Source organism: Bombus fervidus, chromosome 8 (genome assembly GCF_041682495.2).
Source record: "Bombus fervidus isolate BK054 chromosome 8, iyBomFerv1, whole genome shotgun sequence".
Lineage (NCBI taxonomy): Eukaryota > Metazoa > Arthropoda > Insecta > Hymenoptera > Apidae > Bombus > Bombus fervidus.
The window spans coordinates 2,758,131-2,774,191 of NC_091524.1; the positions used below are offsets into that span (position 1 = coordinate 2,758,131).

The 16,061-nt window shown below is 30.8% G+C and overlaps 6 protein-coding genes across 7 annotated transcripts; 4 read left to right on the top strand and 2 right to left on the bottom strand.

Annotated features, from left to right (window-relative positions):
* The first annotated feature begins 1,675 nt into the window (after positions 1 to 1,675).
* Positions 1,676 to 3,765, top strand: LOC139990265 (BRISC and BRCA1-A complex member 2). The gene is made up of 4 exons (XM_072009387.1): positions 1,676 to 1,986; positions 2,059 to 2,360; positions 2,435 to 2,812; positions 2,880 to 3,765. Exons 1-4 carry the CDS (start codon positions 1,899 to 1,901, stop codon positions 3,252 to 3,254), a joined length of 1,143 nt encoding a protein of 380 aa, XP_071865488.1. The 5' UTR covers positions 1,676 to 1,898; the 3' UTR covers positions 3,255 to 3,765.
* A 68-nt stretch (positions 3,766 to 3,833) lies between these two features.
* On the top strand, positions 3,834 to 4,727 carry Naxe (NAD(P)HX epimerase). The gene has a single exon (XM_072009395.1). The coding sequence runs from the start codon at positions 3,834 to 3,836 to the stop codon at positions 4,617 to 4,619; it is 786 nt and encodes a 261-aa protein (XP_071865496.1). The 3' UTR covers positions 4,620 to 4,727.
* Positions 4,728 to 5,168: 441 nt separating this feature from the next.
* On the bottom strand, positions 5,169 to 7,643 carry Ltv1 (LTV1 ribosome biogenesis factor). The gene is made up of 7 exons (XM_072009378.1): positions 7,454 to 7,643; positions 6,815 to 7,367; positions 6,542 to 6,738; positions 6,138 to 6,266; positions 5,882 to 6,073; positions 5,555 to 5,803; positions 5,169 to 5,470 (listed from the first exon to the last, which is right to left on the bottom strand). Exons 1-7 carry the CDS (start codon positions 7,454 to 7,456, stop codon positions 5,357 to 5,359), a joined length of 1,437 nt encoding a protein of 478 aa, XP_071865479.1. The 5' UTR covers positions 7,457 to 7,643; the 3' UTR covers positions 5,169 to 5,356.
* Positions 7,644 to 7,682: 39 nt separating this feature from the next.
* Positions 7,683 to 11,307, top strand: Arl6 (ADP ribosylation factor-like 6). Of its 2 annotated transcripts, none has more exons than XM_072009400.1 (3): positions 7,683 to 8,133; positions 10,476 to 10,655; positions 10,739 to 11,307. In XM_072009400.1, exons 1-3 carry the CDS (start codon positions 7,956 to 7,958, stop codon positions 10,948 to 10,950), a joined length of 570 nt encoding a protein of 189 aa, XP_071865501.1. In that variant the 5' UTR covers positions 7,683 to 7,955; the 3' UTR covers positions 10,951 to 11,307. The 2 variants fall into 2 exon arrangements, with proteins under 2 accessions (XP_071865501.1, XP_071865502.1); XM_072009401.1 differs by having other exon boundaries at positions 7,690 to 8,040.
* On the bottom strand, positions 8,271 to 10,261 carry LOC139990257 (uncharacterized). Its single transcript, XM_072009376.1, has 4 exons — positions 10,105 to 10,261; positions 9,547 to 10,022; positions 9,135 to 9,470; positions 8,271 to 9,064 (listed from the first exon to the last, which is right to left on the bottom strand). The coding sequence occupies exons 1-4, from the start codon at positions 10,163 to 10,165 to the stop codon at positions 8,378 to 8,380; spliced, it is 1,560 nt and encodes a 519-aa protein (XP_071865477.1). The 5' UTR covers positions 10,166 to 10,261; the 3' UTR covers positions 8,271 to 8,377.
* Positions 11,308 to 11,316: 9 nt separating the features above from the next.
* Positions 11,317 to 13,611, top strand: Phm (Peptidylglycine-alpha-hydroxylating monooxygenase). The gene is made up of 3 exons (XM_072009389.1): positions 11,317 to 11,577; positions 11,793 to 12,008; positions 12,097 to 13,611. The coding sequence occupies exons 1-3, from the start codon at positions 11,467 to 11,469 to the stop codon at positions 12,766 to 12,768; spliced, it is 999 nt and encodes a 332-aa protein (XP_071865490.1). The 5' UTR covers positions 11,317 to 11,466; the 3' UTR covers positions 12,769 to 13,611.
* Positions 13,612 to 16,061: the final 2,450 nt, after the last annotated feature.

Below are 16,061 nucleotides of genomic sequence, written 5' to 3' on the forward strand. Positions count from 1 at the left end.
AGTTTTTAAAGGCGGAATTGTAAGAGCTTCAGTCTTAAAAAGTCGCTCCTAGAGTTCGGAAGTCAAGTGTAAATCAAGTGTGAAGAAATAAATTCTGTCTTTTTTTATGTTTTTTTTTATTATTTTTTGTGTTTTTTTATTATTTTACGTGACATGATCATCGGCGCGAACGGCGGCGTGATCCGAGCGCGGAGGGGGTCGTCTCCCCGAGAGGACAAGAAATTTATCTTAGGGCAGTCAGTCTTTCTTCCAAAATCTTACCGAACACGTCTTAAACGCTAACGGATAAAATCGCGAATTCATCGAACATCGATACATATCAAAGTCAAGTTCTCGGCGTTCTATCCATCAAATCGATCCATTTTCGGATTAATCAATTACTGTGCTTTCCGACACGACGAAGTCAACCAATTTCTGTCGACGCAATAATTATTGTAGGCTAGTGAAAATAAATATATATATATATTCTATAACTGTGGATTCCAGTTATATTAAAAACTAATCACCCCTATTATCCTAAAAGAAATAAGGGGATCGCCCTGCTCGTGGTGTCGATTCGTGCAATCGTAGCGGGAATTTACGACTCCCGTTGACGCGTTACATCAAACGATCGCGTCTCCCCGCGACTGGACGAAAATACATATGTAATACATGTATTATCTTCTATTATATGTATATTTTTTCAAAATTCCTTTTTTCCATTAGGCAACAAGTAAACTGTTAACATCCATTGCGGGTCACCGTGGCATATTGTAAAATATTACAAGGCATCATAAGGATATCATGCAAGATACTGCAGAGACGTCGTGGGATGCCTGCGTAAGTGTGTTTAGTTTTAATTAATTATAAGATAGATAGATTAAGATTATTGTGCGCACATTTTATGCAATGATACCCTTGTCTATTTTAGAACAAAAAATAAAAATCTCTTGTCTCTTCTCCCTCTCTATTTTCGAATAGAACAAAATTGTCACTTCATGATCATTCGAATCTTTCAAGCTGTAGCGCGACGTACTCACTCGTACGTATATCTGTCTGAGGAGTCCAACCGAGAAATCGCAGCCTTAATCGATTTTTACTAGCCGGAATACTGGTTAGTGTCGGATCCTGTAACTCGATATCCTCGGTCAACCTATTCAGTTCTTCAGATCTCCACTGTTCAGTAATGGATAGGGTCCGATTGCTATGCCTTAAATGCACGAACTTTGACTGATCCAGAGCAAACATTATCGGTTTGACGACATTTCAACTTGTATAAATCGTGACGGAACCACACTGTCCCGAGATCGTCACCTTAGGCAGGAATGAGGGTGTACATGTGCAAAGAGAAAGTAGCTGCGAAAGAAATAGAGCGGTAGAGATAATAGGGTACCTAAAAGATTTACATGAACGGACAACGACAAGATCTCGAGAAAATCCAGACTCCTTCAAGGGCCATACATGATTTATTCTATAACTGCTAATTCAATATGGCTCTCAACTGAACATTGCTTAATGAAGTGTTTCCTTTGCCAAGTTCTGACTTCCTGTTATTAGGCTACACTTAGTGAATATCTGGACAATGTAGACTTTTTTATTCGTGTATACAACTAATGAGTTTAAATTTCCACCTCGGTTTATACGAGATGTCTCTAGTCTCTAGATTCTAGATACAATTAACGAAACTAACTTCAGGCGACTACATTAAAGACAATTTCACGCGATAGCGTAGTATATAAGAATATTGTTTTCCCATCCTAAACATCAGCAAACGTTGCTATGTACATTTGAAAACATTTGCGTAATAATAACAAAATACTATGTGATACGCGTAAACATTTACGAAAGATTCATTTACTATACTGGCTATTTATTACTTACCGAGTATATATTAAGTTTTATAAAATAAAAGTATTACAATGTTAAACCAACAATGTGCGATTTTGACTGTCATTGACTCATATATCGAGCCACTTTTAATTCATGTTTTATCGACTGATAAACTTGGTTAGTTTAGTACATAAAATATGTTATGATAATTTATAATTATATTATTATATTCTTTTATTCTTTTATAAGGAGTTTGCTGCAAACCAATTGAGATAGATTCTATGTCATCCAGTTGTGGAAAAGTACAAGGAGATCGTTTTAAATTATCTATACCTTATGCTAAACAAAATTTAACTTGGAATGTACTGTTTGATTCGCAATGTCCTGAAATGGGACCTGATTTCATATTTAATGACAATACATTCCTAGCAGATATGGATGTGGATGCATTATCTGCCAAAGTACCTAGTCTTGCTAAATGGAATCCTAATGATGAAAACGCATTATTGAATGTTCTTAGAGAACTTTTATCATGCTACAAACAACATCAGGTTTGTGACTGTTACATATAAATTTTTTAATACTGGAACTACATCAAATTTGATACATCTTTCCTTTAAATCAGATACAATTACTTCAGAAGCAAGCTAGATTACAATTAGAATATAATATGCTAATGAATTCAGGAGAAATCAAAACAGAAGATGTTGAAGTAATATTGTTGCCATTCGGTTCTAAACCAACAGAAGCTAGATTTTTAATAAGTTTATCAGTGGATGTTTCACAGTTAGAAATTCGTACTTGTAAATCAGAAAGTGACATTGCAATGCTTCTTGTAACATTTTCTGGAACAGATTGGAGTCGCATTACTCCACAACTTTATTTTTCAAAATCTTTAGAAGAGTCTCTTAGTGAAACAGGTGAATTACATTTACCACATTTTCCATTTGACACATACCTACTACGATATATACCAAAAGTAAAAAAATATATTGCAGGGAAGGTATGTAACTTGTTTTAATTTTGTTCTTGTGCTATAATAATTATAAATAAAATAAATATTGTTTTAGGTAAACTCAGTTGTCCAAAGCTTAAAGAGAAGAAGAGATTATATAGCAGCATGTTCATTTATCCACCATAAATGTCTTTTAGAATATGATACTATAAACTGTAAATATGTGACATTTTTAGTATGTGTAGATGACTTTTATGCATGTGTGCACATTCAATTTCCATTTGGATTTCCTCAAGAACCACCTCTAGTTGAATTACGCTCAATATATCATTTGACTCAACGTACTACCTACAGTGAAAGAATAAATTATCCTTATGATGTTTCGTGGCCACCACAGCTTATGGTACAACAGTTGTGTCAAACCATTTACTTGTATTTACAAACATTTAAATTCAATTCTATCAAAAATTGTTCAGGAAATCAAAGTTAGTTTATTACATAATTTAAATTATTTTAGTTACCTGTAACATTAACATAAATCTCTCTTTGTACATACTGGTAATTATTCTTTCTAAATAAATCCATATAAAAATAAAAATAAATATAACACTACCTACTACAAGAATAACCCAAAAATTACTTTATTATTATTTAATGTTAATATTTATTTTCTATATAATCGATAATAATAAAGTATTTTATACTTATAAGCATGTAATTTTATATGGAAAATTAAAAACTTTTGCCATATACATGTGTATATAAGACAATGTCAAAATGTAAACTACTGGAATCTGCGATAAATTTCAGTTTCGCTGTTCGATCGACTCATTGTCGTATGAAGTACATGTAAATTTCGAAACGATTTCGAAGGATACAATAAAATTAATTCCATACATACAGTTTTAAATGCAAGTACTGAAAGATATTACTAAATAAAAATAATCAATATTTTCTGCTGAGATTAACGTTTCTTTGCATTAATAAAAAGAATAATCACAGTTTACTATAAGAGGTTATATTCTTTCCCATTATACATACATATATTTGTATGTAACAAAATTAATAAATGATATCATATATTAAAGGTTATATAAAACCTTTCTTGTCTAACAATAAATTTATTTTTGGAAGAGCATCATATACCAGTATGCTGAAATATTTAAATCAAATGGAAAGCATCAATGTAGATAAAGATTTATTTGAGAAATATAAGTTTAGCGTCGATCAATTAATGGAACTTGCTGGCCAAAGTTGTGCTATTGCCATTGCTCGTACTTATCCATCGCTTAAAAATTCTAAACAAAAAATTTTGATTTGTTGTGGCCCAGGAAACAATGGTGGTGATGGACTTGTTTGCGCTAGACATTTAAAACAATTTGGATATTTGCCTGAAATTTATTATCCTAAAAGGACAAACAATACACTGTATGAAAATTTACTGCATCAGTGCATTGAAAATGATATTCCCTTATTAAAGGATGATGTAGAACACATTGCTTCAAAGCAACTGCATCAATTTGGTCTTATAGTGGATGCAATATTTGGATTTAGTTTTAAGCCACCTATAAGGGATACATTTATTCCTATTATTCACCTATTAGAAAATACGACTGTTCCAATTTGTAGTATTGATATACCATCAGGTTGGAATGTTGAAGATGGACCACCTACAGAAGGCGGAATAAAACCAGAAATGCTTGTATCACTAACAGCGCCAAAATTATGTGCTAAAAAGTTTAAAGGGAAGTATCATTATTTAGGTGGTCGATTTGTACCTAAAAAGTTGGATAAAGCATATAGCCTTAATCTACCTGAATATCCAGGAACTGATTTAATTCTTTTGTTAAAGTAAATCTTCATAGAAACTTCAATTACTTGCATTTTTTATTACAAATATGTACAATAATCGAAAATAAAATATTTATAACTGTTGATAAGCAGCTATATTGTTCTATATTTACAGATATGTATTTTATTTCCCATAGAAATACTGTACGTATATATATCCTACCTGTATAATAAAATAAATGTGAGTAATATTAGTTCTTTTACTTATGTTAATAATATTCAGTAGCTAGAAAAATAGCTTTCGCTTGTAGTATCGCCGTGACGAATTTTGCACACAGTTTGACATTGGTTTCGTTTTGTTTTGATTTAAATCCGTCGCTACATGTACTTTTTTCATGTATCTAGACGGCGGTTAGAATTTAATAAATTAACGTTCATGCATGCTATAAATTGTAGTATAAGGTATATGAAGTGCTTATGGACATAGGGATATATATATTCGTATGTACGTGTAGGCAGTACATCTATGTCCCAGATATAAAGAAGTCTGGACCTCAATTTTGGACATTCGCTAGAGAAAAGTGGAACTTAAAAATAATATGGCTGACAGAAGTAGGTCTCTAACGCAACTTTATTATTCTTGACGTTCGCCTTATTATGAGCTATAAAATCTTCCTCATTTATATTTTATATCACGGATTTCGCTCCATTTCGTATATTGTAAACAATATACGCGTAGTATGTAAAATGTTGACAAATTAATTAATTTATTAAAAAGATATATAACAGGAAATTTACATATTAAAGTATTCTATTTCCTTGAATATTTTGCCTGTTATTTAATAATATTTTTTCTTGGCGTTTCTTTTCCTCCTTAAATGCTTCGCTATTTGCCTTCCGTTCTATTCGCCTTTCCTGAAATTAATAACAAACAATTTTTTATTTGTATTATATGTTTTGGCTTATTATGTATGTATACAATTAGCATGATAATTTTACTTTTCTATATTCTTTAAGTGCACTTTTTCTTCGTTTTCTTTCTTCCGTAGTTTCATTTTTAGATCTTATACTTAATGTACTTAAGGTAGATTTCATAGTTTCTGCAATAGACTGAGGATATTTTGGTTTACAACTTTCATTTTGCTGATCAAATTGAGCCAATGTTTTAGCAGTCAATTTTCCAAGATGTCCATCTAAAACATTTTTTGGTATACCTGTTTTTGGATTGACTTTGATCTTTCGTGGATACTACAAGAGAGTTACAACATTATAATTTCACATAACAAAAGGAATAAAATAAATGAACAATTATTCTTAAGCAACAACCTTGGGTTCAGAAATTAACTTTGGGTGATTGTAAATATTACTGTATGTACTAATAATACTTTCACAATCCCATTTATCTTTTTCTCTTGTATTAACTATAAGTTCTTCTAAATGATTTTCATCTTCGGAGCTAGAATACTCTTGTTCCAAAATTTTCATTCTATCTTTCATCAATTGTGTAACATTATCTGCCTATGAAAATGAAAAGAAATGTGCTTAATTCTCTCTATTACAAATGCAGCTACTACTAACTTACATCTTCGTTTTGCTGTTTTTCAAATTCTGCTGCACACTGAAGAACTAAATCTGAGTTTGGTGCAATATGTCCTTCAATATCATCACAATCTAACGCGCCAATTTCATCTTCATCGTATGCTATATACATCTGTATAAATAATGATACACGTTTATCGAATAAAATATATAAGGAGTTGGAAAAAGGAGTCCTCTTCAATGTGGGTGTGATTGACTATTTCTTATAGACTCAACATAATCATAAAATCATAAAATTAAACTTACGTATTTATCGTGAAAGTATCATATATACAAATGAAACAATATATTAATACTTAGTGGTGAGTGATAAGAAGTAGTACCTCCCTTGATCCTATGTACCCTGCAAGAATTCTTTCCAGCTATGTACAGTAAAAAAATACTTACTTTTTCAAATTTATCATCAAGAAGAGTAAGTTGCTTGTTTCTTCTTATTACGCTACTGCTCATTGAATATTCTGTAAAACGGGATTTTGTTTCTTCTTCTTTAAAGCTGTATTGAGATCTATTTAAACTACACACTTCATCCTGTTCTTCGTCGGATAACTCCAAATGTCCCTCAGATGAAACATCAGATACTTGATCTGACTCATTTAAATCACATTTTTGAGATATAAGTCAATCATTTTATATACATAATATACTCTTATAGATACATACCACTTTCTTCTTGTAAAATTTCATTATCGCTATTGATTGCATTAGCTAATTCTACAAAATTATCATCCAGTTGATTTTCTGGATCATCATAGTCGAAATCATCATCCATAGCAGCAACTATATCTGGATCTAAGTCTAGTTGCAACCCTGAAACTGGAGCTGCTTTATTTAAAAGACCAATTTTTTCTTCCACATTTGAAGCAAATACAGAGGATGGTAAAGTAATTTTTGGCATATTTGTCTGATCATTTGATTTTGAAGTTGTACAATCTACACGTTCCCATTCAGCTGTCAAAGAATTAACATCTCTAAGATGTTTCAAATAATCGTAATCATCATCAAAATATATCCCATATTTTCGCTGCTCCTCTTTACGCTTATTATCATCTATCTTTTTTTTCTCGAGTTTAGAAGCTTGTGTATGTCCAACAGGTACAAGCACGCGTTCTGGTGCTGTTTCATCGGCGATTAATGGATCTCTTTGTGATCGATGAACTAAATGAAATGTTACTGAATTTTTCTTATCAATGAATTTCTTTGTTTTTCCCTTCGGCTGAAAATTGTAAAAGATTAAATGCATAAGGTAGAAATAACCTAATGCACAAATATGTGTATAAATTCATTAATATACTAACTTACCATTTTTTTAATGTTTTTTATTCAACAAGTTTCAGAAATTCAAAGACAGATTAGTAACAGAGCATTTATTTAAAATTACTTATAGATTTAATTCTACAATCACTGTTCTGATCACGATAATGCATACAGATTTGCTCTATAATACTTTATATGACTGTAATTCCGAGCGAACACGGAAGCATGCGCTTTACCAGTGGTTCTCAATCAAGTGAGAAAAATAGTATTTATATACACATACACAACATATTTAAGATGTAAGTCTGTGTACATGATAATTAAATACATTAGACATCGTAATTTTTATACAGTTTCTATTTAAAGTAATAAGATGATAATAAAATATGCTATTTATATTAATAAATTAGATATAAATATATTGGAAACTGAATGAGATACATTTATCATGTTTGAGTCTATTGTTGTCTTCCCTACCAGTCATTGTTATAGCGTTCACTATTGATATTCGATAAATACGTGACAAGCCTTCAAAGGAATACAGAAAATGGGGCTATTTGATCGTTTAGCAAATCTTTTAGGTTTCAGGAAAAAAGAAGTAAACGTTTTAGTAGTGGGCCTTAATAATAGTGGTAAGTCGACGGTCATAAATAATTTCAAACGCGAGGATGACCGTTGCATAGACATAGTACCCACTGTTGGGTATAATGTTGAAAAATTTTCATGTAAGTTAAATAATAACGAGTGAACGACATTCGATGTTGAATTGACGTGCTTAAAGCCACATTTCTATACTATTATTTGCACTAGCTGATCTGATCGAGCACTAATTGCCGGTTAACGTAATAAAACTAAACAAATATATTATATTTCAAATAACATTTATTTTTAAATAATAAATATATATATGTATAAGTAATATAAACAATATTTTGTACATTCTATTAGGTAAACTATGGAATATTCATATTACAGAGATTTCTTTTTAATTCTATTATGAAGTACATTGTGCTTTGAACTCTGTGATTTTGATTGAATTAAAGACTTCACTTTTTTTCTCATTTTTCTTTGCAATAATTTTATAGGTGTATGATTCTGTAATTGATCTCTTTTAAGTTTACTTGTTCCCACAACATTCAAATTATTTTCACTTGCGATATCACTAATATCAATATTAGTCGATAAATTGAAATTAGAAGAATGCTGTTCATTTTGACATATTGGAGTACTGGTAAACGGTTTATTTAATTGTTCATTTATATGCTTATCTTTCAATACGGTTGCATCAGAAAATATAGTATTAACGTTATTTTGTAATTTTGAGTCGTTCTGTAAATTTGATTTGACCTTCAGTTTTGTCTGTTTTAATTTCTTTTGTTTTGAATTATTTACATTTGGTATTGATTTGATAACACTACTATCTTGCTGCCTCACAGATTGTTTAACATTTTGCAATCTCTGCTTTTTACTTTGTAAGGGGACAGAACTTTTATCAGCTTTATATGTACTTGAAATGTTAAGGAACTTTTTTTCTTTTGATACTTTTTTCTTTTGTCCTTTTTTTATCTTCTGTTTCTTGCTTTGAAGTATTAAAGATTTCCTTTGTGGCAATGTAAAACTATCTAAAAATCCTTCTGTTTCCAAATCGCTCAAAGACTAAAAATACAAATGATGTTTTTAGTTGAATTTATGATTTTTGCTAGAAGAAATTAAAAATTTTACATACATTTATATCCAGTGGACTATCTTCGTTATCTTCTTTTGCCCATGCAAATACTTTCATATCCAATATATTCTCAAATGCTATATGTAAATCAAATTGCTTAAAACACACTAAAGATGATTCTAGATGGTTTTTGAAGTTTTTATGTAGTCCATTCTCTGTTATCGAGTCTATTTCAATTTTGTATGGCCTAGTTTCATTAATATTATATAAAAGATATATTATTATAGTTATATATGAATCAGTATTTTCATTATGTACACCCATCAGTTCTAAATTAATTTGGGTATATCCTAAATTTGTTTGTAATTTACAGTTTTTTATATGAGAAATATTACGCTAAAAATTAAAATAGATATTTAATATTTTGTTTCCAACCATTATATAGAAAAATAAGTTCATAAGCTATATGTACCATCAATGTTGTGTATTGTTCTTGTCTTATGAAATAGCAATCTATGTACTGCTTACAAATTTTCAAAAAATGAGGTACATTTTTTAACTCATGGATAGGAAAATCACATATCACATCATGTAAATCAATACCCATTGGCATCACCCATTTTCCTAAAATTCCTTTATATTGGTCATTCAAAATTTGTACAGCAAAAACATTATTTTTGTCATATTTATTCAAAGCTGAAAAATTAAACACATGTTCCTGTTTTGAGAACTTAACACAGTGAAAACCGGAATATCTATATAATTGGGACTCTAATTGTAAATTGATATCTTGAACTTCATCGGTTTTCAGGCACTTGGTAATGTTTGAATGAACACATTTAGTGTTCCCAAATTTTAATATGTCCAAACTACATTCAATTTGCAAAATTATAGATTTCAATTGATGTATTTGAGTTTTTAGTCTGCTTTTCAGTTCATCTATAGAGTCTGAAATTGAATAATATTTAATATATTACCTTCATCACAAATGTTATAGGGTTAAACTTTTTTAGATGAACGTATAGCTTACTTTTATTTTCGTCTGAATCTTTTTCATTAATAACATTTTCTAAAATATTATATACTTCCATACTTTTTAATAATTTATTTACAAGTTGACTATTACTTTTAAAGACTATCGCGTCAATATATCTCCATTATACTTCTCTTCAGTGATTCTCATTCATTTTAATATATAAAATATAAATGATGGTGAAGGAATAGGTGGCGCCTCATAAGATGAATAATATGTATATATTTCATTATATGCAATAATGTATTTATTGAATACACATATGTACATTTACGTTTCTCGTAAATCAATATTACCTCGTTATTTTATACTGCTCTTTATAATCGCATATCATAGAATATTAATAATACATTTTAACATGTTTTCAGTTAAAAATATTAGTTTCACGGCATTTGATATGTCAGGTCATGATCGTCATAGACCGTTATGGGAACATTATTATAAAGATTGCCATGGTATTATCTTTATCATTGATAGCAGCGACAAATTACGGTTGGTTGTTGTCAAAGAAGAATTAGATATGCTTCTCCAACATCCAGATGTAGCTGGTATATATTATTTCCTTACTTTTTCATACTGAATATCGTATGTCGTGTTTTCCTTATTGAATTTTATTTGTCGAATATTATAGGTCGTAAAATACCGATTCTCTTTCTGGCAAATAAAATGGACTTGCCTGATTCTTTAACCACTGTCAAACTTGTTGCTGGGCTTGGTCTTGATCGTATACAGAACAAACCCTGGCATATACGAGCGACAAATGCAATTACTGGAGAAGGTTTACAGTTAGGCATAGAATGGCTTACAGATCAAATTCGTGACATATATATAAATAAAAGATAAAAATAAATTTAATGTATCCGAAGCTTTAATGCTCGTGAAAGTTAAGCAGACAACAAATTAATCGATTATACGATCTGTTTAAAATTCAACATTTAAATATTTCAGACAATGATTTCATGAATGAAATTGAAATAGAGAATGAATGAACATTATATACTCACGTGACTCTAGTCATCAACGAATCTGTTCAATAATAGACGAATGTACATATGTACATTGAATTATATTTGTATCATAATTCCTTCACACATTGCTTGATAGCAATGATTATTATTTAACTGTATTATTGTTTTGCAAATTGTGTATTTCTGTTGATAAATTTTACAATACATGCAATAAATTTATGTATCTCTGATAGATGGCGTTTCCAAATGCTTATTCTACGTCAGAAATTATCTGTGTGTGGACTATAAGTACTTGTATCGTGTGTGATATCGATTGGTGACATTTGACAAGACGACGTGGATTTCTTAATTAATGTAATTTAATGTAATATTTCGAAATATTGACAAAAAGATGAAAGGAGATTTCACGATTTATGTTTTATTTGCACTTTTATTTAAATTTATAAAATGTAACAGTATAAATAAATACGCATTGCTTATGCCAAATGTTACATCAAGTAGGGTAAGTAAATACAGAAATATTTAGAGAAGTAGTTTTGCATTTAATTGTATATTTCAAGATACCAATATGAAATATATCTTTTTATATGTGTTTAACTATGTTGTAATTAATATCTTTCTCCTTTTAACGTTTCATTCTAATGCTTAATTTATGTCAAGCAAATAATATAGGAACAATATAAATAGATAATGATAACATATTTTCCTTATTTTTAGGAAGAATTGTATTTGTGTACTCCTGTTAAAGTAGATCCTTCCCAAAACTATTATTTGACAGGTTTTGAACCAAATGCAATGGCAGGTGTTCATCATATACTTTTATATGGTTGTGGAAAACCTGGTAGTTCAAAATCAGTATGGAATTGTGGAGAAATGGGACACGGTATAAATAATAACGAAGATACAATCGTTCCCTGTGCAGAAAATTCTCAGGTATGTAATATGAAATGATGTAAAAGAATAATTTAAGAATTTAAAGAGAAATATTATAAATATTTAATTATATTATCATTTTATATAGATATTATATGCCTGGGCCAGAGATGCTCCAACGTTAATTTTACCAGAAGGAGTAGGTTTCAAAGTTGGCGGGGATTCCTCGATTAAATATCTAGTTCTGCAGGTCCATTATGCACATACTGCAAAATTTCAAGATGCTGGCACTGACGACTCTGGTGTATTTCTCTATTACACATTACGTCCATTGAATAAATTAGCTGGTGTTCTCCTTTTGGGAACTGGAGGTGTTATACCACCTCGAAGTACAACATACATGGAAACAGCTTGCATAATAAAAGAGAACAAAACTATTCATCCTTTTGCATATAGAACCCATACTCATTCACTTGGTAAAGTAGTTTCTGGATATTTGATAAAACCAGATTACACTTGGATAGAATTAGGCAAAAGAGATCCTTTAACACCTCAAATGTTTTATCTTATACATAAAAATGTTTCTGTTGAACAAGGTGATCAAATAGCAGCCCGTTGTACTATGCATAGTACACGCGATAGTTGGACATACATTGGTGCTACTAAAGCTGATGAAATGTGCAATTTTTATTTGATGTATTATGTTGAAAATGACGAACCACTATCTATGAAATATTGTTTTACCAGTGGTCCTCCCAACTATTATTGGAAAAATGCTGGTCTATTTAATATTCCTACTGTAGAGGCATCTAGTTTATAATGTAATATCGATTTTAAGTGTCCCGGTTAAAAATTGGTACAGATATGAAACTGTTAATCCGGCCGTATACAGATGAACTTCTGAAGCGGAAGTATCCGTGTGATGCCGAGTTAATAATGGAAGTACTTTATCTATTTGTTACAAAATAGAATTTGTTTTTAGCAAATGATAAACTTTCAGATTTAAGTTGACATTACTCGCACTTTATACAGTGTATTGTGTATTATTATTTATTACTTTTTGTTATTAATAGTTTGTATACAAGAAAGAGTACTTAATTAGCTTTATACAAGTATACAATGTACACTAATATTTTACATCTAACTGTAAAGAAAACAAGATTTTGTATTAAGCCTACTATCAATCAGAATGTTTCTAATGTACCTGCCGTTAATTTCATATAGAAGAAATATCATAAAGAAGAAATATCTATTATTCCAGAAAAACTCTATCTTTTCTATTAAAAATCTTTAATTCAGTATAATATAATCAACAAATATTAACTAAAACTATGGCATCAGTGATATTTTTTGCCATATCTATGAACCATATACATGCGTTAATATAAATTATCTTAGTTAATATTTTTGAAAATTCAGCGATGCTTCGAAAATTAGAAGAAGAAGACATCACTAATAATTAAATGTGATTGAAAGTAAAATATTTTCACAATATAATACCTATATCGTATTATGATTATGATGCGATTTTACTTTATCTATAGGTGTAGCAATTAAAACTTATTTTGCAAGTTATACAAAAGATGCAGAGATGCATTTCTATGAATATTCATTTAATAATATTGTTTCAATACATTAATAAATCATGCATATATTATAAAATGTCTCAATTGCATAATTCTCATTTCGCTTTCCTTTCACGTTGGAGCGTAGGGATATAAATTGCAATTTTTATTACTATAGTTTTATAAATACAAGCAACAAAAGTGTTTTGCAAAGTTTATTCTCTTAAGATTTAGTTCTCTTCAAAAGTATGTCGATAACCTTGGTCGTACGTTTTTGGAAAACAAATGAGCGGAGAAAGTGCAATGAGTATATAAAAGAATCTATTGATGTGGTCGAGCACTTTCAAAGTTAGCGATTCTCTACTCACTAAAGAAACGCACGATTTTTCACCGATTTCAAGTTCTGTATCGTTCGTTTTTCGTACTTCCATATAGGGGAGAACAATTTACACGAGGAACATCCTAATTCATTCGTTGTTCCGTGGAAAGAAAGTTAATACGTGTTTTCGCTGTTTTCGTTGAAGTTGGGTGGAGAGGAAGTTGGGTGAATTAATTTTTACCTATATTTCAAACTTCTGAGTTAATCATATCGATTTGTAAAGTTATTACGTGTAAAATTGAAAACCGGTTTCTTTCTGTACATCGTTTATATATCAGTGCACTTTTTTTCTTTTTTTGAGAACGATTTAATATCAATGATCGCGCGACTTTGTTATGAAGTAACAAAAAGAAACGATCTAATTTGCTATGAAAACCAAGCAATTCCTTTTGAAAAGTTGCATACATAAATTTATGTCATATATTTGTTTTTCCATTATATTTACCTACGATGTAGCTTTCTTCCTTTCGTATGGGTGTAAAAGAAGTTATATAGAAACGAAACATCGATGCTGCTATATATAAAGTCAGAGTAGATTTTTATGAAACAGAGTAAATTAATTATAGATTTAGTTCTATGAAAGTAATTGATTCCACGATGAAGCGTAGTATTGAAATAATACGTTGCTGTGAAAGTAAAATTGACTCGAAGCCACGGTATACTTTATACTTCCGGTTCTTAAACGTGTTCCTTCATATGACTTACGACTTCGTTAGTGGCTTGGTTGTTTCTTTTCAAACTTAAAAGCTAATAAAGGTCAGGAATTAAGCTCATCAACAGGAAAGAGAATGTTGTTAGAACAAGAACAAATACGATACAGCGCGTTAGCCGATAACGTTAGATATTTGTGCGTTAACATACATTTTTCCATTAAACAAAAATAGGACATTGTCAAGATCTGTTAACTTCTGGTTTCATTAACGAGTATTTAAGAAAGTTACTTAAGAATATTCAGTGTGATAATTGCGCTGAATTTTTCGAAACGAAACGTTCAACTTTCGTTCCAAATTTCATAACGTATAACATCGAAATGAAAACGAAGTGCATTCCGAAAGAACTAAATTGTTGTAACTTCTTCTCCTTCTTTTTCCTTCTCTTTTTTCTTTGTCCTTTGTAAGGATATATATCTTATCCTTTATACGAAGCCAATGACTACGATTTTTTTTAGTGATATATATATATATATATATATATATATATGAACATGCGACGCGCTGATCATAACAATCAGAGTTCAGTAATGCGTCAATGAAAACAGCACGTCACGCGCACATAAAAGTATCATCGTTGGTAAAAGCATGTCTCGTCGTTAGGAAAGCGACCGAAGCACATGCAGCCCGATCGACCATACATATCCTCTGCAGACAACTTCGAAAGTAAGGCCTCGATCACGTTTTGTTCGACGCAACTTGGGGCACGAACCAAATAGATCCGACTTAAGTTTTGTTTCTTTCGTTTCTCTCCCCCTCGCTATCCCCCTTCCACATTTTCTCCTTATTTCTTTTATCGAGCTCTATTTCTCATTGTCGATCGTAAATTACGCTTCGTGAATCTTCTTGCCTTTCCATTCCTCAAGAGGAAGCGATATAACCGAGTTATATACAATAAAGTCGAATTACGAATCGCTTTTTGCATTTTTCTTTTAAAATTCAACTCAGCAGATTTCCATTTCAGAAGCGGACACTGCCTTACAGTTAATTAATGCGCGAAAGTCTACGATCTAATTAAACCGTGTACTTGAATCGTGCAAATTTTCTTAAGGCAGCCATCTTATCGGTTTGATTTCGCTACACGTATAGGTCGTATGAACCAGATATTACTGCAGACTAGAAGTCCGATTAAGCTTTAGATTCGAAAACATATCTTGCCCATTAACGGCAAACGAGGCTACATTGCGTCGAGTCGAACGCGCGTATTTGTCAATGTGGCACATCTTCGAAGAATTCTAGCGAGAATAAATACGCGTTAAACGCTCGGCTTTCCTTCGATAGTATTTTTATATGCTGTATATATTTATTTCCCCTCTTTTTTTTTCATTTTTTCTTTCTTTCCCGTTCTATATCCCCCCCTCCGCCTCCGTTTCAACGTATCGCTTTATACACGCTCACTCAAGTTCTTCGATTCTCTCAGTAAGAACAATCGGTGCTTTGTGCCTTCGATCTAGGATCG